Source organism: Pistacia vera, unplaced genomic scaffold (assembly GCF_008641045.1).
Source record: "Pistacia vera cultivar Batoury unplaced genomic scaffold, PisVer_v2 Contig767, whole genome shotgun sequence".
NCBI classification, from domain to species: Eukaryota; Viridiplantae; Streptophyta; class Magnoliopsida; order Sapindales; family Anacardiaceae; genus Pistacia; species Pistacia vera.
Window position 1 is genome coordinate 150,748 of NW_022196631.1, and position 23,286 is coordinate 174,033.

At 36.1% G+C, this 23,286-nt stretch overlaps 2 protein-coding genes across 5 annotated transcripts; both read left to right on the plus strand.

Annotated features, from left to right (window-relative positions):
* The first annotated feature begins 12,977 nt into the window (after window positions 1-12,977).
* LOC116116227 (ABC transporter B family member 29, chloroplastic) lies at window positions 12,978-19,427 on the plus strand. The gene is given in 11 exon segments (XM_031402322.1): window positions 12,978-13,032; window positions 13,484-13,923; window positions 14,417-14,503; window positions 14,613-14,720; window positions 14,961-15,227; window positions 15,616-15,699; window positions 16,025-16,241; window positions 16,361-16,446; window positions 17,940-18,127; window positions 18,423-18,552; window positions 18,955-19,427. Coding segments are annotated over 11 exon segments (1,791 nt in total). The 3' UTR covers window positions 19,084-19,427.
* A 394-nt stretch (window positions 19,428-19,821) lies between these two features.
* On the plus strand, window positions 19,822-23,077 carry LOC116116238 (replication protein A 14 kDa subunit A-like). Of its 4 annotated transcripts, none has more exons than XM_031402331.1 (3): window positions 19,822-19,896; window positions 21,977-22,238; window positions 22,984-23,077. In XM_031402331.1, the coding sequence occupies exons 2-3, from the start codon at window positions 21,980-21,982 to the stop codon at window positions 23,046-23,048; spliced, it is 324 nt and encodes a 107-aa protein (XP_031258191.1). In that variant the 5' UTR covers window positions 19,822-19,896; window positions 21,977-21,979; the 3' UTR covers window positions 23,049-23,077. The 4 variants fall into 4 exon arrangements, with proteins under 4 accessions (XP_031258191.1, XP_031258193.1, XP_031258194.1 ...); XM_031402333.1 differs by lacking the exon at window positions 19,822-19,896 and adding an exon at window positions 19,915-20,004; XM_031402334.1 differs by lacking the exon at window positions 19,822-19,896 and adding an exon at window positions 20,034-20,062.
* Window positions 23,078-23,286: the final 209 nt, after the last annotated feature.

The following is a 23,286-nucleotide window of genomic DNA, read 5'->3' on the forward strand; positions in this document are numbered from 1 at the left end:
GGAGGGAGACAAGTCCTTGACAGCCGTAAATCGTCGCGGGGTGACACTTTCCTTAGCCACCACGGCCCAAACACCTATATGGTTGGGGAGTTGGTCGATCAACCCATCGACCGCAGCTTGGGCCGCTTTGTCTGTCTCCTTACTCTTTGGCTAGGACGAGCTAGGTTTACTCCCCCTAGAAGCACTTGCCTCGCAAGTAGGAGCAGATTTCTTCTTGGCTGCCGGCTTGCGTGGCGACCTCTTTGCTTGAGTCAATTTGCTGCTCGGGTACTTTATTTTTTCCCGAGCCTCCAGTTGGCTCGAATGTCTTCTTTGCTGGCCCCTTTTGGGGCTCTGTAACGCTTTTCCCACCAATTACCTTACTAGTAGTCGCGGGCTTCTTCGTGCTTAGACCTCCTACAAGCTCGCCACAGGCATGCTTCGAGCTGGCAATATTCGTGGGCTGCTTCGTCCTTGAAATAGCCGAAGCCTTCGTGACGGCCGCAGAGGCAGTCGTTTTCTTCTTTTTCGGCTTTTCGACCCACATTTCTACAAGGAAAAAGGCAAACGAGTTAGCAATCTATTTGCGCGGGAAAGCAAACGCAAGCAAGTAACAAATTAACCTTTCTCCAAAAGCGCTAGAAAATTGGCCTGGTCTCCACAAAAGCCATATGCTTTCAGGTGAGGAAACGTAAGAAGCTCATTAACGTTGCGCTAATTGTTTGGAAGATCGCTAAAACATTGCAGCTTCTGTTAGCTCGCAGCTGGAAGATAACTCTGCTCAATGTTAACTACCAAACAAGACAAGACGATCAGTTAGAATGTACAGCTCGAGAACAATCCTCACATGAACACAGGAAGCCCGAGCCTTACTCGCTTCCGTAGCGAAGACACCGATCTCCCGGGCTTCGTAGAAAAAGAACTGAGAATCCCAGTGTGAAACTTTCTTTGGGATGTCGACCAGCCCATTGAAACGTACTCTCCTCGCTTTGGAAAGTTAGTACTTTTGGTCTTGCCCTTTTTTGAGCCTGTACAAGTGGATAAGCTTTTCGACGGATGACTCGCCCAAGTCAGCGATCATGTACGCAATGTACATCACGATAATGATCACGTAAGAAACACTCCTCTTTGGCTCCAAATAAACATCTTCACCTATAACAAGCATTAACACTCATGAAATTGCTTTAATACATTCAAACTCATCAAGCTAGGGTTTTAGGGATTACCTTAACCCTTCAAATTGAATCTCCTTAAGGTGTATCTTGATCTCCTTCAAGAAATTGCTTGGAACCCTAAGAAAATTTTAGAAGGAAATGCTTGGATTAGTGGCTTTTATGGTGGATTTGAGAGAGGAAGAAGAAGATGATGCATTTGGGGTGTACAAGGCCGACTCCTCTCTCTTAAAACCTTATAGATATTTATTTTATTACTACTCTATTGTGATTGGTCATTAAAAGTTAGATATAAGGGTCATTTGGCATAATTTTTTTATATAAGGGTGTTTTGGTCATTTCTACCACAACATAATGATTAGCACTTATTTAATGCCATTTGACTTCTTTTAAACAATTGGTAATTAAGCAATCCCATTAGGTAAATGACTAATTTACCCTTAGTGCACTTTTATGGATACTTAATTCATATGGATTTGTGTGAAAAGACCATTATATCCTTGGTTACTGTTTAAGCCATTTAACCCTATCAATCTACTTTATGACCATTCTACCCTCATTTCTCTTCAATGACATCACTCCTTACACTTTATAATGGCCACATCTCGAAATGCATGCAAATTGACCATTTTACCCTTCCATTAAAAAAAAAGAAAATTACTTGAAAGGGTAGAATTTCACACCTTAGGGCATCGGAATAATAACGTGGGGTTTACATATGTCATTTATTATGCAATTAAAAAATAATCACTAATTTCTTCATGATCCTTTAGAAACATTTATAAACAATTATCATATAAACATGAGTTTATGTTAAAAATATAATCAAGTAGCATGAATTGCAAAAATTTAAAATAAAAAATATTTTTGGATTCTAAAAAAAATAAAAATTAAGCAATAAAAAAGGGTGTTAAATGCAAATTTCTAAACCTTAATGAGTATAAATTCTCCTTCTTTGAATTGGATTCAACCTCTGTATCAAAAAAATTGGGCTTTTTATTAAAAGACCATATCAAGTTCAAATTTAATTAAAAGGTTATGAAGTTTTAAAATGTTAACTAAATAGCCTCATTATTGATTAAGGGTAATTAAACATGATTAGTGCTTCATTAGGATTGATGAAGTATTGTGTAATCTTTTAAAAATTATAATATGTCCCCAAAAACCTAAAATTATTGCAAACAAACCCAAACACATTCTTCTTCTTCCTCTCGCCATTAACACATCGGAACTGTGCCCTCCCCTTGTTACTTTTTCTTCTTAGCTTCGTCTACATCCTCTTCTTCCTCTGCCATTAACATCTTCTCCGTTAAAGAACTGCCTCCTCCTCCTCCTGACATTTCGTCTAGGTATGTGTATCTCCTCTTTGCATTTTATATTTCGATTTACAAAGATTTAATGATGGATTGGGTTTCGGTTATGATTTTGATTTAGTTGTTTAGGTTGTTGGGTTGTGTTTGATGTAATGCAAGTTGAAAGAAGTGAAATTTGTTGAATATTTTCTTACATTGTGGGTAGTTGGGGGTGGTAGCACCGATTGTAGGTGGAGATGACTGAAAATATGTTCTGGATCTGATGGATCACTTAAGCAATCTAGTGTATTGCTTAAGCAATTTGGTATGTCTGTATAATGCAGCATATCACATATCGCTTAAGCGATCATGTCTATGGTAGAAGATCGCTTAAGCGATCTGCTATAAGTCTGGTATATGGCAGCAGATCGCTTAAGCAATCAGGTAGATGACATAAGATCGCTTAAGCGATTAGGCTTATTTATACTAGATCACTTAAGCAATACACCACATCGCTTAAGCGACTCTACAGATGCTTTTTAAAATTTGTCAACCCTTAATATATAATTTTTTTTTTCTTGCATTGTAGGTACTTTGCTATTATTAGACATGAGACGAGTTGTTTTGGGTGTTGAATATTTTGGTGAGTGGGTTGAAGAAGAATGTTGTTGGAAATGGATTGGGAAGAGCAAAAAAGTCATACCAATTGTTGTGAGCACAAAGGTTAGTTTTGATGAGTTGATTGATGAAATAATTAGAAGAGGTGATTTGAGTTGCTCACGTAGTGATATAGTTGTGAAGTACGTTTTAAGCACAGTTCCTGAACATTATAAGGTACCCCCTGCTATATTAAAGTTAGATGAAGGTGTGAAGTTATATATGTTTGATGTGGGCGATAATGGTTCGAGGCTGATTTTAAGGGTTTCTTTTGTGGATAAATCGTTGAAAGTTGGTTTAGAGGAAGGGGATAACGAGGAAGTTGGTGGAGAGAATGCTGGTTTTTAATTTTAACTATGAGGGCATTGATTTCTTAGTTGAAAAATCAAGTGTAAGTGGTGATTTGGGTGGTGAGGAGGACACTGTAGAAGATGTTGGTCATGTGGGGCAGAATGAAAATGTGAATGAGGAGGACCTCGTACATGTTCCCGCAACTGTAGAGATTCTTATAAATACAAATTATGCAGAATGTGTAGTTTGTGAGGAAGAGAACACTATGGTTGTTTATGCAGGTTCAGAGGTGGCAATTGTGGGTACTAATGAATCACCTCATGTTTTTACTGATGGATCGGACTTACGCGTAGGGTATTTATTTGACAACAAGGAGGAAGTGGTAAAGAAGCCAAAACTTGTTGTCATGAGACATCATTTTGAGTTAATCATCAAAAAGTCTAATTCATCAGTAGTGACGGTTGCATGTCATAACCGAAAGTCCAAGTGACAGGTTTATTGTAGAAGGTTGGCAGAGTTGGAAAAATTTATTATTAGCACATATACCCGTGAGCATACATGTGGGTTGAGACATATTTCAAGTGAGAATCGACAAGCCTCTATTGATGTTATAAGACAATTTGTCAAAAGTTAGTTTGTTGAAGAGAAAGGTCCATCTCCTAAGCACATTCAGAGATTTGTGTGTACAAAGTTGGGATGCGATGTCAGTTACTGGAAATGCTGGAAAGGGAGATAACATGCACAAAATTTTGTGAAGGGCATGCCAGAACATGGGTACGCGGTATTAGAAGCGTACCGTTATATACTTGAGTTGACAAACCAAGGTAGCAAGACGGCTTTGAAGTGGGACAAGAATATGAGGTTTAAATATTTTTTTGTTGTTTTTGGTGCTGCCATAGGGGGTTTTGTAGACATGAGAAAAGTGTTTGCTGTTGATGGTTGCTTTTTAACGGAAAAGTATAGAGGTACATTGTTGGTGGCCACTGCATAGGACTACAAGAATCACACATATCTCGTTGCATGGTGTGTGGTTGACTTTGAGAACAACAAGTTGTAGACTTGGTTTTTCAGCAATTACTTACGATAGTGCCTGACAGTAACGAGTTGTGCATAATATCCGATAGGCACAACTTCATAAAGAAGGGGATTGCCACTATTTACCATCAAACATATCACAGATTCTGTATGAGGCACCTTCGTGAGAACATAAAATAAAAGTTTAAGTATGCTGGCCTCTTTTAAACATACTACTTGGCAACAAAAGCTTATCAAGTTGATGAATGCGAGGAGCACTTCCGGTAAATCCGAATCAAGGATGATATAATTGCTAAGTATCTTGAGCATGATGTTGGTTTCGAGCGATGAAGTAGAGCTTACTTTCCTGGAAGAAGGTTCGACGTCATGACCACGAACATAGCTAAGTCCATAAATTTGAAGTTATTAATAGAAATAGAGTTTCCAATTATTGCCCATTTTGATGCAATCTAGAGGGCATTATCACGGTGGTTCCATGAGTATTGTACGGAGTCAGATAATTTTACCACAACCCTTATTCCATTAACTAAAAAATTATTGCGAGAACATATGGAATTGTCAAATGCACTATTTGCCTATCCTCTCAATGCTCAAGAGTTCACTGTGTGCGGCTATGGTTCGGATGCCCTAGTTAACCTTTTTAGTAAAACTTGCAGTTGTAAAGTGCTTGACATTCAACGTTTACCTTGTCCTCATGCACTAGCAGCACTGAAACACCAATGCAAGCTGGATTTTGGTTCAGGAACTTACATGGAACTTAACTCCCCTCTCTATATAGCAAACCACTACATGCTGGCTTATTCAGAAACGATATATCTAGTTCCTCCAGAAGAGAAGTGGGTGGTGCCACTAGAGTTGCTTGACATTATCATTAATCCGTCATTCAAAAAGACAAAAAAAGGGAGAAAAAGAGTTAAATGTATTCCATCAGCCTGTGAGGTTCCTTGGAGGATGAACAAGTGCTCAATTTGCAAGCAACCTGGCCATAAGAAAAGCAGTTGCTAGAATCGATCACATGCAGATCAAGAAAATTAGGTTCATATCGATCAGAAGCAACCAAGCAAGCAACCTGCCGTTAGATGTGTAGATAATAGCAGATCGCTTAAGCGACCTGCTATCTCTTAAGCAATGTAGATTGCTTAAGCGATCTGCTGCTCAGATATGCAGATAATAGCAAATCACTTAAGCGACAGAATATCGCTTAAACGATCTGCTACTCATATCAGATCTGTGAATATCAAATCGCTTAAGCGATCTGATGAACTTACTATGTTTCTCTTGGCTGTAAGTTAATCTTTTGTGGTGCATTAAACTGATTTTATGTCCTTGTAATTCCAGCTATGCCATCAAGAAAAAGGATGAAATCAAGAGAGTTGCCAAGACCAACTGTTGAAGACTTATTAGTGAATCGAGAGAGTTGCCAAGGCCAACCATTGAAGACTTGTTGTTTTCAATTTTTTATGTTGACAATTGGATATGAACAACAGCTCCTGCCATCACAATAAATTTTCAGCACAACAACTATAACCTGTAAATGTGTGACAAAATTACATTTGTGTTTTGAGAAGCTTGAATAAATCATCCTTTATATCGTATTAAATAAAAATAATTATTTTTCACTTTCATCCATTTTAAAAAAGGTTTACGTAAAATTTCTCATAAGACCTCACCAACTGCTGCCCAAAAAAGTAAGGTAGGCAAAATAAATATTATCAAAATAATTGTTGTGTCAAATCAATCAATTTACTGAATTAGTCACGAGTGAGCTGTAAAAAGCAACACCAAGCCTAAGCTTGCTGCAATTTTCAGTTTCATTTAAACTTTTTGAGTAAAGTAAATCTTCAAAAAGCTTTTTAATTTTTTGTAGAAGGTTACAACTGTTGTGCTGAAAAACTTATTGTGATAATAGGAGCCATTGTTCATAGTCAACAAATTCTGAAAATTTCTAGCACTCTCTCGGTCTACATTGTGTTGAGCAGATGGTTGCAGAGTTCAATTTTATATAAATATTATATTTATTTATATATTATTTTCTTCCCAAGAACTTATGTGAAAAAATCATACCAGGCATTGCTTAAGCGATCAAGTCCAAACAATCTTTTGATTGGTCATTCAAACTTCGTTTACTCCTTGAAATAACAACTCTTTTTAAAATCAGCCCAGGAAGAATCTCAAAAGTGTGTAACATTTATCAATGCTCTGAAAATTTCATTGTCTTCTTCTTCGTCCATATCTCAACTCTGAAGCCATTTTCTTGCTCAAACTTTTAACATCTTTATGTTCCGAAGAAAGAAGAAGAAGATTTGTTCACTAAGCTTGCATGGTTATCTAGTTCTATTCTACCCAAATCTCTACCCTTGAATTTGAGAATGATTATTATAGAGTACAAAGGAAATTAGCCTTGATCGCTTAAGCGATCATGACTTACGTATACTAGATCGCTTAAGCAAGAACTGACATCGCTTAAGCGATCCTGTATTTGAGAATGAATTATTCTATATACAAAATGAAATTTGCCTTGATCGCTTAAGCGATCATGACTTATGTCTACTGGATCGTTTAAGCGAGATCTAACATCGCTTAAACGATCTTGTATTTAAGAATGAATTATTATATAGTACAAAAGGAAATTAGCCTTGATCGCTTGAGCGACGTGGGCTATCGCTTAAGCGATCACGGCTAATGTATGCTGGATCACTTAAGCGATCCTGTATTTGAGAATGAATTATTATAGAGTACAAAAGGAAATTAGCCTTGATCGCTTAATCAATATGGGTTATCGCTTAAGTGATCACGACTTATGTACACTGGATCACTTAAGCGAGATCTGACATCGCTTAAGCAATCCTTTATTTGAGAATGAATTATTGTAGAGTACAAAAGGAAATGAGCCTTGATTGCTTAAGCGACGTGGGCTATCGCTTAAGCGATCACGGCTTATGTACATTGGATCGCTTAAGCGAGATTTGACATCGCTTAAGCGATCCTGTATTTGAGAATGATTATTAAGTACAAAAGAAATTAGCTCTGATCGTTTAAGCGGCATTGTCTATCGCTTAAGCGATCACAACTTAACTGTATAGGATCACTTAAGTGAGAGCCCACATCGCTTAAGCGACATTGAATTTGAGAAGGAATTGTCAAGTATAAAGAAAATTGGTCTTGGTTGCTTAAGTGACTCCGGTTGTCGCTTAAGGGATCATGCATTATCCGTACAGGATCGCTTAAGCAAGACATTACATCGCTTAAGAGATCAAGGCTAATTTCTTTTTGTACTTAGAATAATTCATTCTCAAATATAGGATCACTTAAGCGATGTTAGATCTCGCTTAAGCGATCTAGTATATATAAGTCATGATCGCTTAAGCGATAGCCTACGTCACTTAAGCGATCGAGGCTAATTTCCTTTGTACTTTGCAATAATCGTTCTGAAATTCAAGGGAGAGATTTGCATAGAAGAGAACTAGATAACCATGCAAGCTTTGTGAATAGATCTTCTTCTTCTTTCTTCGGAACATAAATATATTAAGAGTTCGAGCAAGAAAATGGCTTCAGAGTTGAGATATGGAAGAAGCAAAAGATGGTGAAATTTTCAGAGCAATGATAAATATTACACTTTTTTGAGATTCTTCTCGGTCTAATTTTAAAAAGAGTTGTTATTTTAAGGAGTAAACAAAGTTTAAATGACCAGTCAAAAGATTGTTTGTGCAAATGGTTTTGTAGAGTCACAACACCATACATAAAACTAAATGATGTATGGTTATTCTATTATTATTGTTAGTCCTTTTCATTTATTTAATATTTAATATTATTAATTTTATTTTTCATTTCAATAGAATGTGAAAATGAAGTGAAAATAACATTTTGGTCTTTGTCAGTCAGCACCGTACATAAAACCGAATGATCTATTGTTATTCTATTACTGTTGTTAGTCCTTTTCATTTATTTAATATTTATTATTATTAATTATTTTTTTAATTTCAATGGAATGTGAAAATAACACTTTGGTCTTTATCAGTTAGCACTGTACATAAAACTGAATGATATATTGTTATCCTATTATTTTTGTTAGCCCTTTTCATTTGTGAAATGAGGTACGTTTTTACTAACGTGCCACACTAGTGTGCTATGACATAAAACTTAATATGTGTTAATAACCGATGTCACTTAAGCAATCAAGGCTAATTTGCTTCTTCTCCCGAATCTTGTGATGTTGTGAACATCCCAAGTTAACATTAACATTACTTAATATGGGGTTGTCAAATAATCCAAAAAAAAAAAAAAAAACAGATCGCTTAAGCGATTCAGTATATATAAGCCTTCATTGCTTAAGCGATACCCGAAATCACTTAAGCAAGCAAGGCCAATTATTGTCAAAATCATCCTCAAGTGCACGATTACTTAAGTGATATCATGGCTCGCTTAAGCTATTTAATATACATAAGCCTTTGTCATTGAAGCGATACCATACAACGTTTAAGCGATCAAGTCCAAGGCAATAACAAGATCATCCCCAAGTGCATGATCGCTTAAACGATGTCAGGTCTCACTTAAGTGATCTAGTATATTTAACCTCTGTCGCTTAAGCGATATTATACATCGCCTAAGTGATCAAGTCCAAGGCAGAATCAATATCATCCCTACGTGCACGATCGCTTAAGCAATGCCAGGTCTCACTTAAGCGATCTAGTATATTTAACATTTGTCGCTTAAGCGATGCCATACATCGCTTAAACGATCAAGTCCAAGGTAATAACAAGATCATCCCAAGTGCATGATCGCTTAAGCGATGTCAGGTCTCGCTTAAGTTATCCAGTATATTTAGCCTTTGTCACTTAAGCGATGCCATACATTGCTTAAGTGATCAACTCAAAGACAGAATCAAGATCATCCCTAAGTGCACGATCGCTTAAGCGATGCCAGGTCTCGCTTAAGCGATCTAGTGTATTTAACTTTTGTCGCTTAAGCGATACCATATATCGCTTAAACAATCAACTCCAAGGCAAAATCAAGATCATCCCCAAGTGCATGATCGTTCTTGCTTAAGCGATCTAGTGTATTTAACTTTTGTCACTTAAGCGAAACCATATATCGCTTAAACAATCAACTCCAAGGCAAAATCAAGATCATCCCCAAGTGCACGATTGTTTAAGCGATGTTAGATCTTGCTTAAGTGATACAGTATAGAAAACCCTTGATTGCTTAAGTGATATACTCCGTCGCTTAAGCGATCATTCCCAACAACTATTAATTCTATCTTTTCTCCTCAATTTGACAACCTAATTGCACCAACACATATTAATTCTATCTTTTCTCCTCAATTTGACAACCTAATTGCACCAACACATATTAATTCCATATTTTCACCTCAATTTGACAACCTATTTGCATCGAGACATATTAATTCCATTTAACAGGATCACTAAATAAACTCAAAGTTAAAAAAGGGAATGAAATATTGAATTGCTCTTTATAAATATGAAATGTGTCCTTAACACGAAAATACAACATTATAAACAAGAAATAAATGTCCTAAAGCAACCCAAAATAACAATAGCTTTGGCAGCCTCCATCCTCCCTCTTCATCATTGTCTTCAGCCACTACCCCATCATCCAAAATTATCCAACACCCATTCAGCATCAGCAGTAGCCTCTTCGTCTAACAACACCAGCTGATCCAATTCAAGACAACCCAATTATCCATATAAGAAATGCAATTCACATACACTTAAAAACTCTAAGTCCAACTTCCATACCTGTTAATGATAGCACCAACAATTACTTGGATTGGGTTCTGGTCTGTGAAAAGGTTGATAATTTCCATGGTGTGCTTCAAAATCCTAACAACAATTAGGAGAATTTGTATTAATAATGAAAACAACATTATAATGAAAATAACAGAATTTCCATGTTCAAGTTACTTGTGCCCCAGCAAACAACATTTCATTAGTAAAACCATGCAATAGACTTGGCCGACTGGTTTATTAAGGCTAAATTCATCATTGTAATAAGCATAAAAGGAATTTTTCTCTTCCTCATCCACTACCCTAAACAAATCAAGCTTTGATTGCTTCACTTCCCCACTTCCTCCTTGTTCTTTCGTATCAGCTTGCTTCACTTCCCCACTTCCTCCTTGTTCCTCCTTATTAGTCGGTTTAGCTTCCCCACTTCCTTCGGCTTCCTCTTTTTCTTTCCTAACTCTCCTCTTCTTTTCATACCTTAATTTCGTGAAAGGGGATTTCACATACTTGCTTTTTCGGGTCTCTCTTTTCTTTGGTTGAACTTCAACCATTTCCAAGACCACATCAACCTTCTCCTCCACCATTTGCACTCTCTCATCTAATTTATCTATCTTCTCATAAACGGTGCTACTCAACATGTCAAACTTGTCGCTCAACATGTCAAACTTGTTGTTTAGACCGTTTATGAGGTCAACCAACTTAGATTGAGGATGCATTGAAAAATTGGTACTTGGTGTACCAGTTTGCCAATTAGGAGGAGGTGTACGAACCTCAACCTCTATGTCTTCCTTCTTATCCATCTCGTCTACTACACCTTTGGCCTCAAACACATGCTCAACAAGCAGCCCTTCAACTGCAGTCAAATGTGTGACTCCTTCTAAGTCTCGCATTAGGCAATCTATCTTCTCATCAGAAACATCGTCTAACGGTACAAACGATGTAACATAATCCATCCCCAATTCAGCCCTAGTAGGAGTGATGAACGGATGGACCACTCCCTGCAAAAAGAAAAAAAAAATCAATCAAATGTACAAAATCATTTAATCTATTACATATTCAAAAGACAAATCCTTTAATCTTACTCGAGCCACTTGGATTTCCATTTCTATTTTGTCATAGTCCTAGTGGGTGCTCTTCTTGGTGTGCACCGCAATGTCCTAGGAAATTGCAGTGCCTCATCCGAAATCTTTTTCTGCCCCTCTCCCCCCACCTTAGCTAGGACAGGACGACCTCATACATCCAAGCCTACATTGTAAAAAAATAGTCCATATCAGAATTAAAACACACGTATTACAAAAAAATAAACAAACACCTATTAATATTTACCTGCAGTGCCTATGAGAAGCCAAACAAATTGTACGTGTTGGGTTTCCCCTTCTCTACATATTGGCGGTATTTTACCGCCATGTCCTTTCCTAACAGGGAATCAATAGTTAACTGAAAAGATAACCTTCCCCATGGATAAGAATAAAATAAGTTCTGGTTACTTGCATATTGCACCCAATCTAGGTTTACGGCTTTCGTTGAGTCACAAGCCATCAGGATTAAGTGCACAAACCATACCAAGCACATTCGAAACTTCTTTTAAGAGGTATAATGATTTCCTTCCACTTTTAACCTCTCCTCTAAATCATGACCTGAAACTGATTACTGCCCTGTGAGAACGTTTCTAACTAATGTTTCGGCAGAGTTTCTATTCTTTACCCTTTCTTCAACTTCTATTTCTGGAAATGGCCCACAATTTAGGCCCGTCATTAAGTAGAATTCCATCATCCTAAACCGAATCGGCTTTCCATCAACCACAAACCGCATTTCATTCTTCTTTTTGCATTTAACAGAGTGCACCAAAAGATAATGTGCACCCTGCCCCTAGAAGGCCCGGTCCATCCTTTCCGATGCCTAACTAGAAAGTCCTTAATTTTCTAAACACTTGCCAACTAAACCTAACGGTAGCCCTTGCCGGGAAGTATGGCACAACATCATTTACAACCTCAAGCCCATAATCCTTATAATTTATGCTTTTAGAGCACTGCACAATCGATATACACTACATATTAGTACAACAAAAAACCAAAACAAGTAACACATTGGAGTGCATTGGGGAAGTGGCTGTTTTTGGGTTCCAGAGGTTCGGTGAAGACAAGAGAGGTTGTTGTGTCAGGTTCGGTGCTCTGGACTTCACCTAAGAGAGTTGCATAGGGTGGGCTTGGGCTTGCCTGCATATTGTAAGGCTGGCTGCGCGTGGACAACCCTGCAATATGTATGGAAGCCCGCTAGCCTCCCTATTCCACTCTCTTTTGCCAACAAAAGCCATCCAAACTGCCAAAAAAAAACAACCTCCCTTGGCTTCCCGACCCCTTGGAAGACCAAAACACCCTACTTCTCCTATGCCCTCCAACGCTCGACAAAAAGTCACAATGACCCTAAACAAACACCATCAAATATCCTTAAATTGGCATAAACAAGCACTAATTTCATAAATATAGATTATTACCTTTCTTCATCTTCTTCCTTCTCCCCGCCTGAAGTTGAGCCGCATCCTCCTTTTCATTTTCAATTTGACTCATGCCCTCCCTTGTTCAATTGGTGGGATGTCTTCTGCCAGCCGTATTGTCTCCTGGTGGAGCAACTTCAGTCATCGAATTTGCTCCACCATAGCCTCCGATTCTCCAATTTTCGAACCTTCGTGCCCATGATTTGGAGAGAGGCTAGTCTTTGTCTAGTCTTTGTCAAAATCTTTGTTTAGGTCAGCCATTGTTTCTGTGTAAGTAAGAGAGAATGCTTCAATACAACAACAAATGATTTCGACAATGGGTGGCGGAAAACGGGAAGAAAAACGCGGTGAAGGGTGGCTGTTTCTGTTTGGTTTCTTAGATCGCTTAAGATTTGAATGTGGGGGGTGTTGAGTCCGCTTAATCGATTTTGATTGGGGGTCATTTTTAATTTTCAAATTTAAACAAATTTTCATCATTTTTAATTTTTAATTTAAATAAATTTCCATTAATCATATTATTACCCACACATGTTTAAATTTTTTTAGTTTAACATTTTTTTTTTTTTTTTTTTTTTTTCATGTTTAGATGATTCTAAGTTATCCATACTTAAAAAAAATGTGCAAAATTTTGTCGGAGTCATTCTTTTAAGCAAACTTGTTGCTCTGGAGTTAAATCTCTCCCTCCCCAACCCCCCCCAAAAAAAAAAATGCCCATCTCTGTCTCTCTTCTCCATGAAACTCCATTCTCTTTCCCTCGTTCTCACTTCTTCAAGTGAAACTCAAATCTTCTCCACCAAAATTCTCTCCCTCTAACATGTAAAGCCTCTCCTAAACCCCTCATTCCCCCAAACTCTCTTCTCTCCGCTTCAATCAAACCTTATATTGAGGCCCAGTACAAGCCTATTCTCGCTGGCTGGCTCTGTAGCCTTGTTTCAGTCTATTCTCTCTCCAAATCCATCCCCAAAATTGGAACTTTCTCGTCGTCAATATCGAAGTTGAGCGTAACTCATTTGAGAAATGAAGGGCTGGTTCTGGGTGTTTTTGTGTTGGCAAGACTGGTGGCCACTTACTGGCAACAAGCGTTTTTGTGGGAGGCGGCTTTGAGTGGGGTCCATGATTTGAGGGTTAATGTTTTTGAAAAGGTTTTGCAGTGAGACTTGGCGTTTTTTGAAGGTGGGTCTGGCGTTTTGGCTGGAGATATTGCGTGTAGGATCACTTCTGAAGCTAATGATGTTGCTGATGCTATTTATGCTCTTCTCAATGTGAGTGGTTTTTAAGGGTGCTTTTGTTGATCATACGAAAGTTTTCATTTATTAATTATTGCAAAATACGATAATGATATGTTTCTCTTATAAAAGAAATGACATCCTAATTTCATATAGGAGGATGACCCATCTTAAAATGTTAAAAATTTGATAGTAATTGGGTTTAAAATGCTATTTTTGTGATCGATATCTAATAATTTGTAGGAAAGGTGAAAATTAATGGATAGAGGAAAGTGATTGTGAACATGATTGCCTTAAAAGGGGCTAGTTCCCGATGTGTTATCAAAATGTATTGTTTAGAAATATTTGGCGGGTTTTGGTTTCAATTTTTTTTTTTTTTAAATTTTATTTTAAAGGTCTTTTAGGATGAATTTTTGTATTGTGTCTCAATACGGTTTTGTTGTGACTTATATTGCTGTATAAATCGTAACTGTCAATGTTGTGGATAAGGGATTAGAGTACGAATCATGAAGTTTTGTTTGTATGTTAGACCATTGTGCCCAGTGCACTACAGTTATCAGCAATGGCAATGCAGATGTTGGTTATCAGTCCTGTCCTTTCTATGATTTCGGCCATGGTGAGGATTTTTTGATTGGATTATTGTTTTTTTTCATTCTAGCTTCTTATGTTACTGGTCATTACTTTTCATCTGGGATGTGTATTATTTCTCTGGTTTTTGCTTGTAGGCCATTCCGTGTATGGCTCTTGTTATAACCTATCTAGGTGAAAGGCTTCGTAAAATATCTAAGAAGTCGAACCTCACCATGGCTACTCTATCATCCTACCTGAATGAGGTATATTATTATTTGGCTATTATTTTTTTATTTATGGGTTGTTGATGTTATAACTCTGTATCTTGCTTGTACAAGTTGTTCAGATTGCATACTCTGCTCCTGCCTGCTTTTTGTTTTGAATTTGTCAACCTTTCTTTCTGAGAGAGACACAAAATGCAGTAATTTGGCATATGTGGTTGTAAAAGTCTTCTGTCATGCTTATTACCTGAGTGTGTTTATGTACGTCTTATTTATGTTCAGGTCCTCCCAGCTATTCTTTTTGTTAAAGCAAACAATGCAGAGCTGTGTGAGAGTGCTAGGTTTCAAAGGTTTGCCCATTCTGATCTATCTGAACGTTTGAAAAAGAAGAAAATGAAAGCACTCATTCCCCAGATTGTGCAAATTATATATTTTGGAGCATTGTTTATTCTTTGTGCTGGATCACTGCTGGTTTCAAGTGGATCTTTTGATGCATGTACCATGGTTTCTTTTATAACATCATTAGCTTTCTTTATTGAACCAATCCAGGTAATAACTTTTTATAAAATGAGCTTGTTTGCTCATTTTCATTCTATATATAATAATTCTAGTTGTAGGAAGAGGCATTATTGGCTTCATTTCACGGGCTTGTATTAGAGTTATTATTGGGATGTTGTATACACTGTTTTGTTGTGTTATGGTATAATATATATAGATAGATAAATAGATAAAATTCCCTTCGGGGATGTATGTTCAAATTGTATGATTTAGTTGTTCTTCTTTTTACATAAAAGTAGTTTGACAGCCTCTTAGTATCTATTACCTTCTCAAAGAGTTGTTGAGTTGTCTAGGACTTTTGCTAATTACTGTTGCTATTATGCTTCAGCCTCTGAGGAGCTTTCTTTAGTTATCAATCTGAAAATAAGGAATCACGCAGGATATTGGAAAAGCATACAATGAGCTGAAGCAAGGGGAACCAGCTATTGAACGCTTGTTTGATTTGACCAAGTTTAAATCTAAGGTAATTTATTATTTGATTACATGTACTTCGTTTTCTCTGAAAATTTATTTTTTAATTCTCATTATTTGTCGAAGTTTTTTAACATGAACGGGAATGCACTAGAGTAAAGGGTACGGTCGTGAAATTGTAATTTGAGAAGTTCAAAACGAACTTCATTTTGATCTGTAAATCAGGTAAGGGCAGTTTTCAAGCTACTTTAGTTGTTCCGTGCCTTGGCTTGATGCCTTGTTTGTGCAGAATTTATTTCCACCTCATGTTTCTAACATTGCGAACTAACAAGTAAGCCACAGTTAATCCTGATTTCCATATTGTTTCTTGAATATAGGTGATTGAGAAACCAGATGCTGTTGATTTAGACTATATTAATGGAGATGTGAAATTCTGTGATATCTCGTTTAGATATGGGGACAACATGCCCCTTGTTTTGAATAAAATGAACCTCCATATCAGAGCTGGAGAGACGGTTGCTCTTGTGGGACCCTCAGGAGGAGGAAAGACAACCCTTGTAAAACTGCTTCTTCGCCTTTATGATCCATTATCTGGTGAGTCATCTGAATTCGTGTCTTCTCTTACTCTGCTATAAGGTTGGTGAATTGTAGACTTCTAAAAGTTGCATTTCTAATTTATTGAGAGTGCATATCTGTTTTCCCCATGTTGACAGGCCGTATACTTATTGATAACCATAATATCCAGAACATTCGATTGGATAATTTGCGAAGACATGTTGGTCTTGTTTCTCAAGATATAGTGAGTACCTGCCAACTAACTCTCTAGTAATTGAATTATTACTTATACTTATCATCGAACACTTCTAGACGGCATACCACATAGACTTGTCGTTGTGAACTTCCATTTGGCCTTACTGTTTTGTGATAATTTAGCTTGAAATTGCTGGATACTTTAACTAGTCTGTGTCTGTTGAAGGAGAAAAACTTAGATAGGACTGTCTTACCACATCATTATGCTGATGTGGTGAGACCATCCAATAAAAGTTTGCCACATGTTATGAGTTGACACTATTTAATAGCATTTATTTTTCTCTCTTCAATACTTACATAAGAATTTTAGCATTTTGCAGTAATTCTATCTCTCTCCTCTTCAGTGCTTTACCGTTTCTTTGTCAATATTTTCTTTTTTATCTTTCATTCTTTCTCAACGAAGAGTACTTCTATCTCTCACCTCTTCATCGCTAATTGCCTTTGCAGTTCTTTGTCTATATTTTCTTTTAAAATACATTTTCTTTTCATCTTTCTCAGCGAAGAGGCATTTCCATTATCCTCTGCCCAAGTCTCTAATGCAAAGCCAATTGCCACTCACCATGTCCATGGCTATGAACTGTTAATTAAAAATCACAATCAAATCAGTTGTTTATTAGAACTGACAAACCATATTATTTTTTAGTGTTAAAATATATTCGAAAATATTGCTAATGTTCTCAATATTTAAACTACAAGTTGAACTCCTCCACACCAGTTTAGATCTTGATTTTTTATATTTAAACCATTTGATATCTCATTGATAAACTCTAACAAATAAAACAAATGTCTGAAAAAAGAAAATTCGAGTTGATCGGCGAGTTTCCAACCGTTGGTGACTGGACAGAGAATGAATGGCTAGTGGAAGCAAAACGGCTGGACATAGAGTGAATGGCGAATGGAAGCAGAATGGCGGTGAAGAGGAGAGAGATAAAAGTATTGTAAAATACCAAAGTTTAACTATATGAAAAGAAAAAAAAAATGTTATTAAAAAATAAGTTTTTAATTGAGTCCCAAATCATAACATGTGCCAGATTTATATTGGATGGTCTCACCACATCAGCATAATGATGTGGTGAGACAGTCACATGTAAGTTTTTCTCCTGTTGAAGACCCGTCAACATGGAATTCTTCTATTTGTTCAGTTTTAGATGTTCATTTAATTTTGCTTGCACTTACTGTATAAGAAGAATGACAGTGATGCACTTGAGCGTCAAGTGGCTGTTCATTGTTTGAACTTCAACGTATTCAAGTTATGTTATTAATCATAGCCTCCTCCCTAGTCGTAGTTGAACATCTCATAAGGAGTTCAGGGTGTGGTCCATGCCCTATAATGCTAACTTTAATGCTTGCTTCACAGTTCATTTTAAGGGTATCTCTTGCTGGCTAATAACAGGATATCTAAGGAAGTTCTCTAAGAAATTCTTAGATTTGTTATGCTTGGGATCTTTCCAAATGGTTTGTTCTATAACTTTTGTGTATCAGACACTTTTTTCAGGGACAGTTGCTGAAAATATTGGGTACAGGGATCTGATGAGAAAAATTGACGTGGAGAAGGTTGAGCTTGCAGCAAGAACTGCAAATGCTGATGAATTTATTGGAAAACTTCCTCAAGGATATGAGACCAATATTGGACCTAGGGGTTCACGTTTAAGTGGAGGTCAGAGGCAAAGGTCAGGCTTCAAACATAGTGTAGCATGTAATTGATTAAAGGCTTCACCGGGAGAGCACCCGTGTTTTCTTTTAGGAGAAAGTCTTTGAAACCATCTGTTGCATGTAGAACCAACTAATAATGAGGCGCATGCATGTCCCATTCATTGGCATGCCCTTATTATTGGGTTGCACATGCAATGGATGCATTGAGGTTTTTTCTCTTCTTTTAGAGGGAATTAATGATTGTGTTGACAAGTCAACAATTTAACAAGATCAGACTTACAATTGTTTAACTTGTCTTGCTCATGAATGCAGACTGGCTATTGCAAGGACACTCTATCAGGACTTCTCAATATTGATTCTGGATGAAGCAACTTCTGCTTTGGATAGCAGGTCTGAGCTATTGGTGAGACAAGCTGTCGAGCGCTTGATGGAAAATCACACTGTAAGGATAATACTTCTTCCTTTATGAGCAACCTATTCTCCTTATATTTGATCTTTCTTATTTTTATTTGTTAATGAAGACAAATGCCAAAATTATTGTTATTCCATTTCTTCAGCACTGGTAGTTGGAACATAAACATGATATTTAATCAGTTTTACAGGCAGCTTTAGCTAAAGCATTAGTGGGATTTATTCGTGATAGTATAATATTCCAAAATCAGGTCTTGTGCAAAATTATACATATATATATATAAAAAATAGACTCATGGGAAATGTTACTATCATTTTCACTTTATGGGCAGGCATCTGTTTGAACAAATTAACTATGGTTGAGTGCAACTATATTTTCTTATATAAGATCAATTTCGTTATTCACCTATCAATACTGTAATTTGGTTGATAGGTGTTTGTCATTGCCCATCGTTTGGAAACAGTAATGATGGCGAAACGGGTATTCCTTTTAAATGAGGGGAAGCTAGAAGAGCTAAACCGGTCCACTCTCTTGAGCAGTAAATATGACTCTCTGGTATAGACTGGACTTGAGATTTGAGTTGTTTACAAAGGGGGTATCGAATCATAGAAATGGAGTGCGGGAATCAACATCAAAACCAGAGCTAGTTCTGCATTTGCTCAATCAAAAGGCACTTGGTTCTTTATGCATTAGTGTGTATATAGGTAGAATGCAGCAATAGCAGTATAGAATGAGTGACATGGCTTTTATAGGAATATAATTGTACATGTGACTTTAACTTGTTATTGATTAAATGATAGTAAGTTTCCATAGGAATTCCAATAGTTTTAAGTGTTAGCTTGGTCTGCAGTTCATCTTATATACCATAATATAATTTATATAACAATCTTTTATTTATCAATATATATATATTATTGTTTTTTAAAATATTATTATGTTATGCTTTAGTTGTAATTTAATGGTTTTTTTTTTTTTTTTTTTTATTAAGAGTTTATTCCTCCATGATATTTGTGAACAATGTAATCGCATAATTTATCTGAAACTACAGACATATTATTATATCACTTGGCATACAAATTTTTGAAAAATTAAACAAAGATTTAAACATAACATTGTCATGGAGTTAATCAAGTCAAAATTGTATTCAAATTCAATAACAGAGAAGTTATTTTAGCCTCATTAAATCTCTTTTTAAGCCCTTATTGACTAAATTTTATTAAATTAATTCCAAAAGCACCCTTGTCTTCTCTCTGTAACCTTTAAAGAGTTAAACTGCGTCGTATCTTCTGAGGCCCGCCCTTTCCTGAGGCTTCTAAGACGTTTCATTTTCAATTTACGCGCCTTCAAAATCCCGCGCTTTCTGTTCACAATAAGGTTCCGCGAAACCTCAAATTTTTAGGACTTAATGAAAAATTTAATTTCAGCAGCTTAATGTTCAAAGATCGAATTTAAGCTTGTTTCGTGCGTGGATTTATTATTGCTGTAAGTTTTATTTTGAATCTTTAAAGTTTGGTTGTATTTAATTGTTCAGAAAATTGAGGTGATGAGATTTGGTTCTGTATTTTGTGGTTGTACTTTTTCTCTAGTTGAACGTAAATGTTAAACAGTTAAAAGTGTTAGAAATAAAAATAACCTCAGCCTAATTGAAGACCCTAGAAAATTAAAAACTAATCAAAATAGCCCAAGATTTCTCTGTTTGGTTTGGATTAGTGTTTTGTCAAACAACCACCAAACCAAACGGTTTCTCTGCTAGGGTTTTGCTGTCTTCTTCCGGTACTTTCCTTCTATTTCGTACATTTGTATTTTTCTTCCTCATTTGATGAATATAATATAAAACATCCTTGTACAAAATTGTTTCACTCGTTTTTCTTGTGATTTGAATTGACTACAGTTGTGTTATGAGCTTAGTTTGCTTGATTTCATAGAGTAATGGGTTCTGGTTGGTTAGTTGAATCTGGGTGGTTTCTTGTTGCTACAGGAATCACTAGTTTTGTTCATAAAAGCTACCCACTGGGACGTTTTTCAATTATTTGTGTTGGCTAGGTTTATGCTCAACTGGGATTTACTTTTTTTGAGTTAACAAAATGTGTGTATTACGGCGTTGTAAAGGAAATGGGCATGAATTGACATGGGTATTGAAAATTTACTGAATATTTGCTTACTAGTCTAACAATTGCGGCATTGTGGATTGTGAGCAGTCAACTTGTTTATGCTTTACCTAAACTTCAGCATTTATTACAGCGAGTTAACTAATATGTATCTATTGAGATGTTGTATAATATAGGAAATGGTCATGATTGAGATGACTTTGAAAATGTATCAAATAGCTGGCGAAGGATTTAAGAGTTCACTTTTCAAGTTAACTAGAGTTTACCTGAGATTGTTCTCTGACATTTGATACTACAATATAATTTCAAATACGCTAAATTAGCGTTGTGGACATTCTACATATTAACACTTCAATGATAATTAATGCTCATAAATTTAGACTGGATTTAAAGCTGTAGTATCTGGAACAAGTAATAATTTCATTAATATGTAATGTTATTCCCAGCATATGCTTTCATGTTCCCTGTTCCTTTTTCTTTTTTATATTGCTGAGTAAAGACATTATACTTTATGTTATACTAGAATACATGCCTAAATTCGTGCAACTTTGATATAAATGGAACATTCTCTGTGCAGTTTAGAATTGCTGGAAAAATTAATGTTGCACATTTAAATATTTGTATAGAGGATATTTTATGGAACTGAATCTTTTATTATTATTAGGGAAAATCATTTTCCAATAGCCTAACGTTTATGCTGCCATTTTCAACGTTGTCACTAGTATTAAACTGCATATAAAATACAGATTAGGAACTGGAGGCTTTTTCTCCTTTTACTTTTGCTGCTCCCTTGTATTTTTTCTATTGCATTGAAATCACTTATTTTGTAATTCACCTCACGCAGATCAATTTTTCATTTCTTATATCTTGTTTTGTTTTTATCTTGTCACAAATGCATTTTCCCAGATATAGAGTTAAACAATTTATTGGCCATTTTTTATAATGTCATATCTATAATCTTAGATATCGAGGGATTCCTTGCTCCATTGTTTTTCAATTTGTTGATTATCATCATCATCCTCTTGATTATCAGTCAGAATCTGATTTGCCCCGTCTCTATGAATACTTTAACCATATTTTCATCCCTAATTTGAAAATCATTCACATTATAACTCCTTGGAGCCATATCTTATGGCACAAATTCAATAAAGAATATGTGTGGATAATTTGAAGAGGAAGATACGAAGTAGTTTAAAAATCAAAATTGGTTTTTGAAATTGATAATAAAATTCTTGCAAAGCAATTAAAAAGTTTATTCCTACTATCTATCCATTTGGCTTTACAATAAGTTTTACTTCATCTTTTATTCAATGTTCTTACATGGTGTGCCACTTTATATTTTGCAGGACATGGATACGTCAAACCCTGCAGTTTTTGTCAATGGAGGACTGCTGCACATGTATGTAGGACAGCGGGTTCGGACAGTGATTCAGGTTATACAATCTGACAGTGGAGGTTTAACAGGAAAATCCACAGATGATCACCAGCTAGTTGTAAAAGGTTCCCAACCAACATTTCCTCTGACAACTTTTGTCGAGGTTATTGGCATTGCTGATAGCGATAGATTTATCAGAGCTGAAATGTGGACCAACTTTGGGAACGCATTGGGTATGATTTTCTGCTACTTTAACATCTTTTTTGTCCTGTAATTCTGGTTCGAAATATGTCAATCCTATAATTTTCTTATACGATGGCATTATCAGCTAGATAATTCTAGCTGTAATTTTATAGAAAAGCTCCTTGAAGATGACACTGTTTCTGTAAGAATATAACTTCTTCTCAGCAGCAGAAACAAACATCATTTGCAGTGGCCTTCTGCTTCAAGGAATTTCTTGGAGCTTTAACAATGCCATTCAACTGATTATAATGGGGACTAAAGTTATTGAAGCCTGTAATATATGTTTAAATTACTGTCAGAAAATAGAAGTACTTAACTTGCACTAACATTAACAAAAAAATGTTTAGCATGTAGACACGTTTTGGTGCCATCTAAGAGTATTTCAACAGAGTTGAATCTATTAACTTCCAAAAGCTCACAATGACATCAAGAGAACTTTTATGGTAACTCTATGTGTTGATTGCCGATCCTATGAGCTTTTGAATAAGGGTTGATAAAGAGGAGGTAGTCCTCATCAACAATTCCTAATATATTAGTGTAGGTTTTTCCCGGTATTGTAATATGATTCCCATGTCAAAAGGTAACGCTGAGATTCAGAGAATAATTGTATAAGATGTATTACATAGATACCAGAAACTAATGCTTGGTTCTTTAGGAAAACTTGTATGTTCTTTGATTCTCTAAACCTTGTTGTGGTTTCTAAAACATTTTTATTCTTTTTCTAAATGGTGGCAGATACATACAACTATAATCAGCTTTGTCAGCTTGCAAATGGAGAATACAAACACTTGTTCATTTGAACTGAAGCACTTTCGGAATACTTTCATGAAATAGTTAGGTGTTTTCTATACCGTTTTGCGAACCTGTGTCAGTCTTGAGTAAGCTATTGTTGAAATTTTAAGTTACATCTATAGCGCATGTTTGGCCTTTTGATGATAGTAAAGCCAGTTGTTAGTCCATTGCATTTTCTCTTTGTCCGAATCCATCTGGATATGACTTCTGATTGTTTATTTGGCCAAGAAAATCAAATGAATATAA

Bases quoted from the DNA above. Each gene is read 5' to 3' on its own strand.
- LOC116116238 (XM_031402331.1), top strand. From the start codon at position 21,980: ATGGATACGTCAAACCCTGCAGTTTTTGTCAATGGAGGACTGCTGCAC. The intron at 22,239-22,983 runs GTATGATTTTCT...AAATGGTGGCAG, and splicing joins CAACTTTGGGAACGCATTGG to ATACATACAACTATAATCAG.